The following is a 13,282-nucleotide window of genomic DNA, read 5'->3' as shown; positions in this document are numbered from 1 at the left end:
TAAAGTTTGAGTGGATAAAACTAGATTATTAAAGTAGTCTGGAGTGATCCCCATGGTCTTATAGGCTAGCAAATTTTATATTCTACACAGCTTTTATATACTTTGGTGAATTAAAGTAAACTTATGTGATAAAAATCACTTTTTTTAAGGCTCGGCGGGTTGACCGTCCCCACGCGCTGAGTTCGGAAAGACCGTCTAGTGCTCGTTGTCGCGTAATTTCATATGGAAATAAGTATCAAAATCATCTTCATTGTTATATTCTGCAATAACAGGGAGTAATGTGATAGATATTAAAACAAATAACGTTGATATTTTCAACATATCAGCATTTTTCTATTTATAAGGCAAGACCGTCATATGTACCGTAAATGAGGTTGATAACCTTCTTTTTTCAGGTCCAGACAAAAGCAAAGCCGAAACTTATTATTAAAATTAACCTACAACACTCGTTTAAACTCGACTTATTTCCCGTAAAGCCTAAAAAAGGTGCCTTACTCTTATATTGCGGTGTTTCCTATTGGGCACTATTTCGAAGTTACATATTTCAGGACATAAAACAATAAATTGAACGCGTTTTAAGAGCATTAATTGTACTAGACAGGAAGAACGATTATTAAATTAACACGTTACATACATAATGCACAAATATTCCAACTGCTTCTATTTTATTTTAATTTTTTGCCTAACCTTGTTGAACTCGATGGTCAAGTTCGAAACTCGAATCAAGTTTTTTGTTAACTAGTGTTCGTCCTAGAGATATCTTTTGGAGACCAATGGATTAAGGATGAAAAACTGGTATACCTTCGGAGGTGTAAGAAGTGATAGATATATAAATACAAAAGTTATATTCAGTAGACGGTATTTCTGGGTAGACGGTCTTCTCCACACTGACCTTAGATTTTTTTAAATACTTAAGTTCGAAATAGTCTTCGTTTCGTTATAATTAGCCAATACCTAATTAATTTACTTCTAGTTACTATTAATAGTATTAATATTCATAGTTGAAGGATTAAGTCATATGAGTTTTCTGTAGATGGTTCAGTAACCCACAGGCACAGTTTGCTAGTTTGTGCTCATTTTACGAAATTTGAATATAAAACGTCTGCGCAGTCACAGCAATCTTTATTGTCTTGAAAATACCTACATTGACGACCGGTCTGGCTCAGTCGGTAGTGACCCTGCCTGCTGAGCCGCGGTCCTGGAAAGGGTATTTATTTGTGTGATGAGCACATTTGTTCCTGAGTCATGGATGTTTTCTATGTATATAAGTATGTATATCGTCGCTTAGCACCCATAGTAAAAGCTTTGCTTAGTTTGGGGCTAAGTTGATCTGTGTAAGGTGACCCCAATATTTATTTATTTATCTGTGTACATAAAAAGTATATTTCGCAAGTACCGTTATTAAAATTAAATATTCTAATAAATTATTTAGTACATGTATGTCTACACGTACTAGATAGATTATGTAGATATCAAAATACACAGGAAAAGAAAACAAGGTTTAAATCACAGCCCTTTTATTGCTCACTATATTAGTTATAATCAGAGGGCGGAATTGCTCATGGCAAAAATCAAACGTCAATAGAGTTGGAACGTTGAATTCTATCGACTATCGATTACACTGAAATTATCAGTATATTGTTGAGTTGTTTTCGACGTAAGTACGACAAGGATACTTTTTTATCCATTTGTTGACTGTTTTTCGTTTTGGATTAACCATTTTTTTCAAACGTGAATTAGTTTCAAAAGGACTAGTGACAGAAATAGTAATTATATGTCATACAATTTACTTTTAATTTAATCAAAGAAGTCAAAATCAAATGGTCGAATAGCTAATCAAAGAGGTTAATGTTAAAGTCAGAAATGTAAAAGGAGACTGAATTTATCGATAGCTGAAAATGTCGATAAAATTTAACATTCCAACTCTATTGACGTTTAATTTTTGCCATGAGCAATTCCGCCCTCTGGTTATAATCAGAAATCGTACATTTTCTAGCAATTTAGTTACAGTCGCAATGAAGGCATAGGTATATGTCCGAATCTAGCTGGAACACTTCATTAGGATTATTGACAGCAATAGTTATAATTCTTAGTTGATGATATACCTAGAAACTGTTTGTATAAACGCCTTTATAATATTGCTACACCATCTGCACCGAAATGCAAAAATTTACGACATCTGCTTATAAATAGTATAATATTAATAATGTAATAAAATTCATAGTTCTTCGCGCAGTCATTGTTTTTCAGTGCATTTAGACTTCAACAAAAATTAACAAACGAATCATCATCATCATCATCCTTCTTGCGTTATCCCGGCATTTGCCACGACTCACGGGAGCCTGGGGTCCGCCTTGACAACTAATCCCTAGATTTGGCGTAGGCGCTAGTTTCACGAAAGCGTCTGCCATCTGACCTTCCAACCCGAAGGGTAAACTAGACCTTATTGGAATTAGTCCGGTTTCCTCACGATGTTTTCCTTCACCGAAAAGCGACTGGCAAATATCAAATGACAAACAAATAAGTATGTAATAAATAAAACAAAAATATGGCATAGTTTAGTCAGATTGTCTACAAACAAAATATTAAGAACCAATTGCTGATTTTGACACTCACTGAATTAAAAAAGGCGCTACTCAGGTAGCAAAAGGTATTACATATTAACATATTTCAGGAATGTTTTAGAGACGATCATTCCACATACAAAACATTTATTAAAGAGACACTCCTCATTATGAGCTCCGGTTCGAGCACTCAATCGGAGTAGACTAAAATGAAGTTATGGTGCCTTTGGTAACACTTTTTTTTTACCAAACCCGCAAATGAGGCTATTCTTTTGGCCATTTGCCATTTTGGCGCCCCTCCTATGTTTTGGCGTCTAGAGCGGCCGCTCCACGGCCCTGGTCATTATGACCAGTGATCGGAACTATCGGAGTAAAACTTTAACAAAACCTTAGAGCTGACATAACCTCTAGCGGCCCACCATACGAAAAAAATTGCCAAACAAATATGAATCAATTGTACTAGAAAACAGGGCAGAATTCCTTTTGTTTGAAAATCAAACAAATGAAAACAAAAGCAGCTCAATTCCATTTAACATAGATTCAAAGGCCATGCCAGGATAAGCTAAGTGAATCTGCCCCCAGCGAGTTTTGGCTTGAATTTTTTTTTATTGATTCGTCTTTGTATTAGTATCGAGTATGCCAAATTTCAGCTCCCAAAACTTTATAGTTTAGTAATTAAAAAAAAAAACGAAATTTGAACTTTCTTCGATATTTTTTTTTCTGGGCAGCCGATTTCGACGTGCGTCACGTATATTATGCATGTAAGTAGGACAATTATATGATATTAATTTTGTGTTATGTTTCCATACAAAAACTCAAAAAAAAAACTAAAAAAAAAAAAAACATTTTTTTTAAGTATTATCATGCAAGCGACACCTCCAGATTTTTCATCAAAGTAAGCCTCTTTAATAAGCTACCAAATGAATATAAATACTTAATTTTATCTGTGGTAGAACAAGGTGTTTTTTTTAATTGAATACATCACAATACATTTACTCCCATACACGCTCGTTAAAAGGTTAAAACGAATCGCTGACAAACTCCAGAGAAACGTGCGCGTTGGTCATAAACACTGGCCACTAATAAAAATTAAAAAAATATATATATGAATATGTTTTTTTTTATAAAAAAAAGTCACAAATTGCAAAAAACTTTTCATATACAATTTCTATGAAAAACATTTTTTTTCACATGGTGTTTTTCTGATGCCAATCGATTCCATTCCTATTCAGTATCGAAAGTTTCTTTGAGCTTAACTTGCGGTAATGTACTAAAGAGCCACATATTGAAGAAAACTTTTTCCACATTTACCCCATAACAAAATGTATGGAAAATGTATCCATTGATTTGTGGGTTTTTAATGCAAAGCAAGTATTGATACTGGATAAGAATGGAATCGATTGGCAACAAAAAAACTGTTTGTAAAAAATAGTTTCATTTTTGTAGATATCTACATATACACACTATGGGGTAAATGTGGAAAGTTTCCTACAATTTTCGGCTTTTAGTACATTACCGGAAGTTGAGCCCTAAGAAACTATTGATACTGAATAGGAATGAAATCGATTAGCATCAGAAAAACACCATGTAAAAAATTTTTTTTTCATAGAAATTGTATAAGAATTTTTTTTCGCAATTTTTTTACAAAAAAACATTCATATATATATATTTTTTTTATTTTTAATAGTGGCCAGTGTTTATGACCAACGTACACGTTTCTCTGGAGTTTGTCAGCAATTTTAACGAGCGTGTATGGGAGTAAAATGTATTGTGATGTATTCAATTAAAAAAAACACCTTGTTCTACCACAGATAAAATTAAGTATTTATATTCATTTGGTAGCTTATTAAAGAGGCTTACTTTGATGAAAAATCTGGAGGTGTCGCTTGCATGATAATACTTAAAAAAAATGTTTTTTTTTTTTTTTATTTTTTTTTTGAGTTTTTGTATGGAAACATAACACAAAATTAATATCATATAATTGTCCTACTTACATGCATAATATACGTGACGCACGTCGAAATCGGCTGCCCAGAAAAAAAAAATATCGAAGAAAGTTCAAATTTCGTTTTTTTTTTTAATTACTAAACTATAAAGTTTTGGGAGCTGAAATTTGGCATACTCGATACTAATACAAAGACGAATCAATAAAAAAAAATTCAAGCCAAAACTCGCTGGGGGCAGATTCACTTAGCTTATCCTGGCATGGCCTTTCATCGTAGGCATTTTGTCCTAATATTATGACATGGAACCCCAGGAGGTTAAATTTAAATTAAATTTGATTCTACGCCTGAATCCAAGATTTACAATACTATTAATATTTTCAGGGCTGTAAGAACTCTATAATGTCCACTTAGCAAGTTTTGTTAAAGTTTTACTCCCATAGTTCAGTGATTATGACTAATGTCTCTTCGGGCACTGGTATCGGAACTCCTCCCGGGACCACAGCACGTTCTGCGTCAGCTCGAGGAAGTGGTTGTAGTTGCAGAACGTAGTGCCGCCGCACCCTTTTACCTTGAGGTACTCCTCCGGCTCGCCGGGGACGGGCGTGTACACGGCCTGTCGAGTAATAATGTGACATTATAATTATAGTACAATGTCATTGAAGCGATCTTAGTACCTACAGTCAGCAATAAAAAAATACATACGTTTGATTTGAAAAAAAATCAGGACTTTATAGTATCAGGACCTAATACCTAATGACTAACAATAGTATTTAAAATGGTTGATATTACATAGGTACAAATAATTCATTCTTTTTTCTTTTTTTTTGTATTAATTATTTCATTCGTATTTTTTCGTATTAATTTTTCGTTAATAATTTTTTTTAGCTGTAAGATTAGCTTTAGTATTATTAATATTGTACGCCGCATCGCGGTGATTGTGATGACATCCTGACATAGTTTTAAGATTATTGTACATCGTACCTAACTCACAATCTGACAATAAACATTTCAAACTATATTGCTCGAACGAAAGTCGATAAAATATTGAAATCATTACTTTTGTGAGCAATTTAATTTTGTCCTAAGATGTCCGAATTTATTTAATCAAATATGACTTTGAATTAAGTTATTATTGCGATGATGCGTCAATGTAAATAGTACTCGTCTGTTAGAATAACTGATAATAGAAATCCCTAAGACAGCCTACCCAGTATCTACGGGAATGCCTATATCTACTCCAACGAAAGACGACAAATCCATAGTTAGTGTTACATTTCAAAGAGTCCTTTTCATTAAAGAGGGTAAATGCATTACGGGCATTAAAAGAACTAAAGTGGGGAAGCCAGATCAGCCTATGGACAGACAGGAGCCGGTAGCAGCCGTCGGCCCAGGCTCTGTCAGGTCCCAGGAATGACGAAGTACTCTTCCGCAACCTTTCCAGACGTTTCAGAGAGTCCAGCGTGCATAGCCGAATGCACAAACGCTCACGAAACACTCACGATAATATCTCCTTCGTAGCTATCTATCTCTATCGCTCTTGCGTATTGGCGCGACAGAGCCAGACTACATTTCTGCGGCATTTTGCGTCGCAAAAATGCCATTCGGCTACGGGGCCTGCTACAGCTACGATTCTGATTACGTTAGGTACATTATGTTTACTCTTACCGTAATTCCATACTGGCCGGTGAGTTGATGACGTCGCAACTCCAAGGAGAATGTAGCTCCGTACTTGGGCTGGTGCGGTTCGAAGACTCCAGCGGCAGCCATCAGGGCAGCTACGTTGTTCTCGTGAGCGGAGTATAGTCGCAACTTGGGCTGGTCTGTGTAGCCCGCTATCGCGGCATTGGTCGAATTCACGATTTCGGCCATCAGCACTCCTATCGAATGAAAAAAAACATTGGATCTAACCACAACATTTAAATTTTGAAAAAAATTCCGACATAGTGGACCGATTTCCATCTAACACTGCTAAGAACACTCCCGACTAATTCAGCTTTCAAACAAAAAAAAAATTAAATCTAAATCAGTTCTTCCGTTCGGGAGCTACGATGCCAAAACCTAATAACACCCCGTCGTTTTTTCTTCGGGGGTTAAAAAGACAGAGAACAGTCACATTAGTACGGAAATCTATAAAGTGTCTATGTGCACATGCCATGACTGTAAACGCATGTGGAAGTTCAAAACACAACACACCGATATTAAGAAGTTTTTGTAATAATTTCCGTCTTGCTTACGAGGGTCATGCCAAAAGAAGTACTCCATGGTCATTTGATTGATACTGGCCAGTTATACTTTTTTAATTATTTTTTTTCTAAATAATTTTGGCGGGAATTTTCCGCAACAATGGAGCTTACTCGACGTGATTTTCGTGTTATGATATATTATGACTTTAAAAAAGGTTTAACACCTCAAGAGTGTTTTGAACTTTTAGTCTCGACTTTTGGAGAGTCTGCGTGTTCACGTGCAACTGTTTTCAATTGGTTTGCTGAATTTAAAAGAGGACGGGAGAGCTTTGAAGATGAGGCGAAGACCGGACGGCCGCCAACCGCAGTCACTGAAGAAAATGTAAAGACTGTGGAAAAAAATATTCGTGCGAACCGACGAATTACATATGTAGAGCTCGAGCGTGAACTGGGCATTGGATCAGCAGCATTGCAAACTATAATTCATAGTAAACTGTCTCTTCATAAGCGTTGTTCAAGATGGGTGCCGCACAAGCTCACCGATTTACAGAAAGACCGTCGCGTGGATTGGTGCAAATTTATGATAGATAAATTCGACGCAGGCGAGAACAAAAACGTATATGATATACTTACAGGTGACGAAACATGGCTATATAACTACGATCCCGAAACAAAGCGACAGTCCACAGTATGGTGTTTTGAAGATGAGCCGACGCCAACAAAATGTCGCCGAACCCGAAGCACACAAAAACAAATGGTTGCCTCATTTTTCTGCAAGACGGGACATATTGCTACAATAGTGCTAGAAGATCAAAAGACAGTTAACTCGGAATGGTATGTGACAGTTTGTGCCCCAAGAGTACTGTCAGCTTGGTGTGACAAGCGGCCGAAGTCAGGAACCCGGCACCTGCTCTGGCACCACGACAACGCTGCCCCGCACACTTCCGCTAGAACACTTGACTATTTCAGCTCAAAAAACGTGACTATTCTGCCCCACCCCCCATATTCCCCTGACCTATCCCCCTGTGATTTTTATCTTTTTCCTAAAATTAAAGAAAAATTAAAAGGAAGGCGATTTGAGAACAAAGAAGATGCGTTGGCTGCGTATAATTACGAAATTTCTGAGGTGTCTAAAGAAGAGTGGTCATCGGTATTTTCTAAGTGGTTTAGACGGATGAAAACGTGTATACGTGTTCACGGTGAATACTTCGAAAAAATAGATAGCTGTAATAAAGAATAAAGTATGTAAATTTTGAGTATCTAATTTCTTTTGGCATGACCCTCGTATTGTATTTATTTTCTGGCGTAGTTAAGTACCTATAATCTACACGGAAATATTTACCTGTCGACAATCGCTTTAATTCGTCATTGTAGCCTTCTATTGCATATTCAATCTTTGTCATGGCTTTGATTTGAGGCATTACGTCTTGCGCCCATTTAGGGGGCCTTAGATTCACATTATTCTGAAATATAACAATACTTATTTTGATCCAGCATTATATAAAAAGAAAAATAATAAAAATATGACATATGAAATAGTCACCAGTGTTTGGAAAAGGTTGTCCAAGAAAAATACTTGTTCGGGTGTAGTGATATTTGATCCTGAGTGCTGGCTCAAGTATTGGAATAAGCTGTTGTATTGTCTCAAAGTGGAAGCGACCTCAGGCGATTCATACACTCTGTCTCGCAGCCAGAGGTATCGTGGGCAGTTGTACCAGTATAGGAGCTGTAAATATAATTTAATTGTTGATAAGTTACATATACCGCAGCCCTAAACTATTTTACCCATTTACCAAAAATCCTTACTCTGCGGAAAAGTGTCAAGACAAATTCTTTGAATATTCGTTCGTAAGCAGTAAACAATAAACGTTCTAGCCATTACAGACGGTTTGGTACAATCGACTTTTAGAATACTCACGTCATCCTCATCGTACGGCAACGTATCGTAAGGCACAGGTTGCCAGTCCAACGCAGGGTTCCATTTCTGCGCGGGCGGCGGCGGGTATATCGCGGCCAGCGCAGCCAGCGCCGTCATCTTCGTCCGCGCATAGTCCGTTGTCCGGATCACGACCTCGTCCGGCAGGTACAGCCGTGATATCAGGCCGTCGTAGCGTCTCCTGATGTACTGCCCGACCTGATAAGCTCGTTGCTTACCCCGCTGTTTTGGAAAAATTTCAATCATAAACTTGTCTAAATTGATTTAGATGCTGTCACTTTTCAAAATTCGGTATATACAAATATTTAATAAGAAAGGTAGGTTTGTTAGGATGACACCTTTGTGGGAACGACTACTCCTAAATTTAAAATTTTCAAACATAGCATACAGAGATAGCGGCAGGCGGCCAAAATAAAAATACCATTTAGAATATACACGTTAAACTTTCGTGAGACATATTCAAATAATTAATGAATCTAGGGTTGTACTCACGTTATTATATCGCTATTGCTGCGACATGTTTCGAGCCAATTCGGAGGCCCCTCTTCAGGCATATTAGGAGTTCACGTGGCGGCTAAACTCCGTGAACTGGCCGCGCCGCTCGCCGCTCCGCCCGCTGCGCGTGCACGCTGATAGACATGTCGCAGCAATAGCGATATAACAACGTGAGTACAACCGTAGATTCATTACCATTTAGAATTGATAGGAAAGTAAAGGGATTCGGCCCTAATTCTAAGACACAATTCATATCTTATCTGGATTTACGGCGAGACGGTTAAACCTTTGAATTAATTGAAGACATAAGAAGGACCCTTCTATGGAAATAATTATATTCACGAGTATAATATTATTTGAGAAATGAAGTGAAACCACTAGGACACTTACTTACATTGGTTAGCGCCTTCATACCGTAAGGGAAGAAGACATTTCTGTTGACGGCTTCCGCTGAGAGATCCAGCTCCTCCTCGTCAGGGGTGCGGTCGCCGTGCCGGAATATCTGTTACAAAATTATACTTTAATCCAGGGGTCACCGCGGTCCGCATTAGAGTAGGTCGGCGATCTGGATGCGGACCGCGGTCCGCCATTTGTTGACCCCTGATTTCATCAATAAGAAAGAATAGACTTGATTGTGAGTATTGCCACAGAACCGACTTATTTAATTCCTATTTATTTCCTTCCTATTTAATTTTGTGTATTCTCATCCTCATCACGAAAGTGACACCAGACATCAGGGCTAAGGTCCGACCGAGAACGATATTTTTGTCTCTGCCGAGAACGAGACCGAGATTCAATTTGATTCTCGACCGAGACCGAGAATTTGTAAAACAGTAAAAAATATGCCATTTTTACAAAAAAAAGGTTTTCATAATCGAAATTCGCCTATTAACCAGGAAACCAAGAGTATGTTGGGTCCTGCTTAGTGTTTGGTTCCGTAACTATCCAAACCTACCCGCACTCCTTACCTACCTACCGTAGCAAAATAGACTACGTCAGTGACAAAAACAACTATACGGCTCGCCCGGTGGTAAGCAGTCGCCATAGGCTATAGAGGCATGCAATTTCAGAGGTTTTACACGCGCGTTTAATACCCTGATTTTTTGTGACTTTTTGCAAGAAATCATAAAACAGGTTGTCGAATCGTGTTTTCTACGGGTATTAACTTTACTAAGCTTTACTTTGATTTTGACGTATTTTTAGGCACATGATTCAAAGTTAAGCGACACGAACTTTATTTTTTGATAGTGATTATTTCCAAAATTGTATGTATGTATATTAAAAACATACATACATACATACATACATACATACAATCACGCCTGTATCCCATAAAGGGGTAGGTAGAGCACATGAAACTACTAAAGCTCCAGTGCCACTCTTGGCAAGTAAGGGGTTGAAAGAAAATGAAACTGTGACATTGCAGTGACAGGTTGCTAGCCTCTCGCCTACGCCACAATTTAACCCATATCCCACAGTCGCCAGTGTGCAAAACAATGACTATGGAAAACCCATACTTACTAAAAAAAACTCAAAACAGCATCCACAAAGCTCAAAATTTCGTCCGATATACCGTAATTCGCCATTTCTATCATGTAAGGTAGGTATTATATTATTCTAACCTGCTGCTTTGATTTTTCGCGTCGTCGTTGTCTTCCACACACATCAAGTTGTCGTAAATATTTTACACTCTTTTATGAATGATACCTAGGTATTTGTTTGTTTTTGGCTTAAAATATCGATAAAGACCCTACCAAAATCACTAAAATCGGGATACCATGCAAACGGGCGATGTAACAAACTGAAAGCTAAAAACCGCAGTCTCGATTTTGCCGAGAATCTCGGCCCATTTTGGCCGAGAACCGAGACCGAGATCTCGGCCCAATTTTCGGCCGCATTTTTAATCAGGGCACAAAAGAGGGTGATTTGTATGTAGATATTCCCTACATTTGTGCGTCGGTGACAACGGGGAATACACAGTTCATTTACTAGTCTATCAGCTTTTACCTGTAGGTATTTATAAGCTCCGAAACAAATACACTATAGGTAAGGACAATACGGTTAAGTGTGTCATAAGTGAAAGTGTGTCTTACCTTCACATTTGGCCTATTTAAACCAATGATAAGCGTTTATTGAGAGTTCATATATTTACCACTAACCGTGAGTAGCAAGTTGCAAAAGCATGAACATGACTATGAGTAAAAATAATAAATGCGAAGGCCAGACACACTTCTCCTTGTGACACCTTACCCGTATTGACCTTACCTTAATTATCTTATTTACTAAGTACCCAATGTATTTTTCGAGGATTTCATGTAATGACAAACTTTGAAATACCTATTCACGACTTCCTAGTGTAATGTAATTGAAAAATATGTATGTCGATCAGGTGAAAATGATCCCCAGTCGAATTTACCCCAGTGCATGATTAGTTTATCGCAAGGCTTGATAAATTTTACGCACGTGTTAACCCGTTCTTCTTAATAATGGATGAGTGCACTAATATTCTTAACACAATACCTTCTTTAAAGCGTAGGTATACAATCTTATCGTTTGGCGGATATATAAATATCCTATCGAAAAATATTATAATTTTACACTTTAAACAAACGTATATATTTAAAACATAAGCTTTTCTTGTGTTTAATCCATAGCATCGGAATATTCGTTTACATGTCCCTTCAGTGTGACCTTGTAGTAACTAAACTGTATTGTTATTTTATTAAAACTAGCGAAGGTCGCCACAATTCATCAGTTTTAAAATATTGAATCATTAGGCAATACTAATATACTGTGACTCTAGTAGGTAACTGCTTAAAGTTATAATACGTTTTCACTAAAAGATAAATTTTACGATAATTACTTAAAGTTAAAATTCCTTTATTTTTCGATAAATAAAAATATGCAGGAAATGATCGGTAACTATTTGCATATACTTATGTATACAGCTGTTGGCGGTAATCCGTACCACGGCCCAAGTTGCCTGGAGCACGCAAAACGAGCGTGACTGTCACAATAGCGATCAGCACCGACGTACCACAAAAGCGAGCACCACATCGGTGTCCGCCACCTCATCCGCCAGGTCCACCGGCTGGTCCACCTCCTGATGTATCTCCTGGCCACACGTCAACGCGACCAAAGACAATACAACGACAGTCGCTATACCCATTTTTTTTTTATTTCCCGCCCACTGAGGCCAGCAGCGCGCGGTCGCGAGCTCTTTTCGACTGCAACGCGCCGAGCCTCTGCTCCATTTATATACTGATAGAATAGTTTATTCAAGAGCGATTAGGATCGCACCGCTCCTGCTGCCGTGCGAAATAATAGCGGAACGGCACTGTCGCCAATGTAGGAAGAGGAAATATGACATCATAATAAAATTTATTGACTTTGTTACATTTTTAAGCGTTCTTAAGGCAAATAATAAACCATGATACATTAACCTGATATCATTATCTTGAAGTTGTTCTACTTTCGCCGGCCATGGTTGAATTTACAGTATGACACTTTATTTCTATGTTTCTTTTATTTTAAACACTTATTGAAGTGAACTTAATGATTTCGTAATGTAAGGTATTTAAAATCTCATTTAAAATACAGTTATGGCACGTGGATAATCGCTGGGTATTTAATAACTACCTGTTTAATTGAAAAAAAAAAAGTTTGTGCTAAAGGCTCTGAGCTTTTAGCCGGGGAGCCGGCTCAAGTGACGTAGATACCAATTGGAATCGAAAGATCAAGTTACACAATAGGAAAAAAAAGTATTATAAAGTCTTCTTTTTCAGCAACATGGAAAGCATCTACAGTTATTTTTAATTTGTTAACAGATTCCGGGTGTGGTCAATTATTGAAAACAAATTGGCGGACTGATTATACGACAAGATTCTGGGCCAAAAATTCGCTTAGAAAATTATGAGGTCTCGGGAAGCCGAATATTAAGTCTTGAATTGAAGACCCGAAACCTTTTAGTTAGTCGCCCTTTCGAGCATCGACAATATACAGAACTACTTATTGGTGTAACATGTATCTTTGTACCTATTACGGGTATTAAATCAAATAAATGACTTAATGAGCATGAAACTAAGTCACGGTCGCTGTATGGTGTACAGCATTATAATACCAACTAATCACGATTGTTATAAAAACTAACTGCAATGG

At 37.4% G+C, this 13,282-nt stretch overlaps 2 protein-coding genes across 2 annotated transcripts in view; one reads left to right on the top strand and one right to left on the bottom strand.

Annotated features, from left to right (window-relative positions):
* LOC125227381 (dedicator of cytokinesis protein 9) overlaps positions 1–13,282 on the top strand; it is a 67,618-nt gene that overhangs the window by 47,786 nt on the left and 6,550 nt on the right. The window lies entirely within an intron of this gene.
* Positions 4,782–12,346, bottom strand: LOC125227385 (venom acid phosphatase Acph-1-like). Its single transcript, XM_048131691.1, has 7 exons — positions 12,162–12,346; positions 9,519–9,626; positions 8,612–8,851; positions 8,237–8,419; positions 8,036–8,156; positions 6,176–6,387; positions 4,782–5,123 (listed from the first exon to the last, which is right to left on the bottom strand). Exons 1-7 carry the CDS (start codon positions 12,291–12,293, stop codon positions 4,965–4,967), a joined length of 1,155 nt encoding a protein of 384 aa, XP_047987648.1. The 5' UTR covers positions 12,294–12,346; the 3' UTR covers positions 4,782–4,964.

The sequence above is a fragment of the Leguminivora glycinivorella genome, chromosome 6 (assembly GCF_023078275.1).
Source record: "Leguminivora glycinivorella isolate SPB_JAAS2020 chromosome 6, LegGlyc_1.1, whole genome shotgun sequence".
NCBI lineage: Eukaryota > Metazoa > Arthropoda > Insecta > Lepidoptera > Tortricidae > Leguminivora > Leguminivora glycinivorella.
This window is presented reverse-complemented; position numbering and strand designations above follow the sequence as displayed.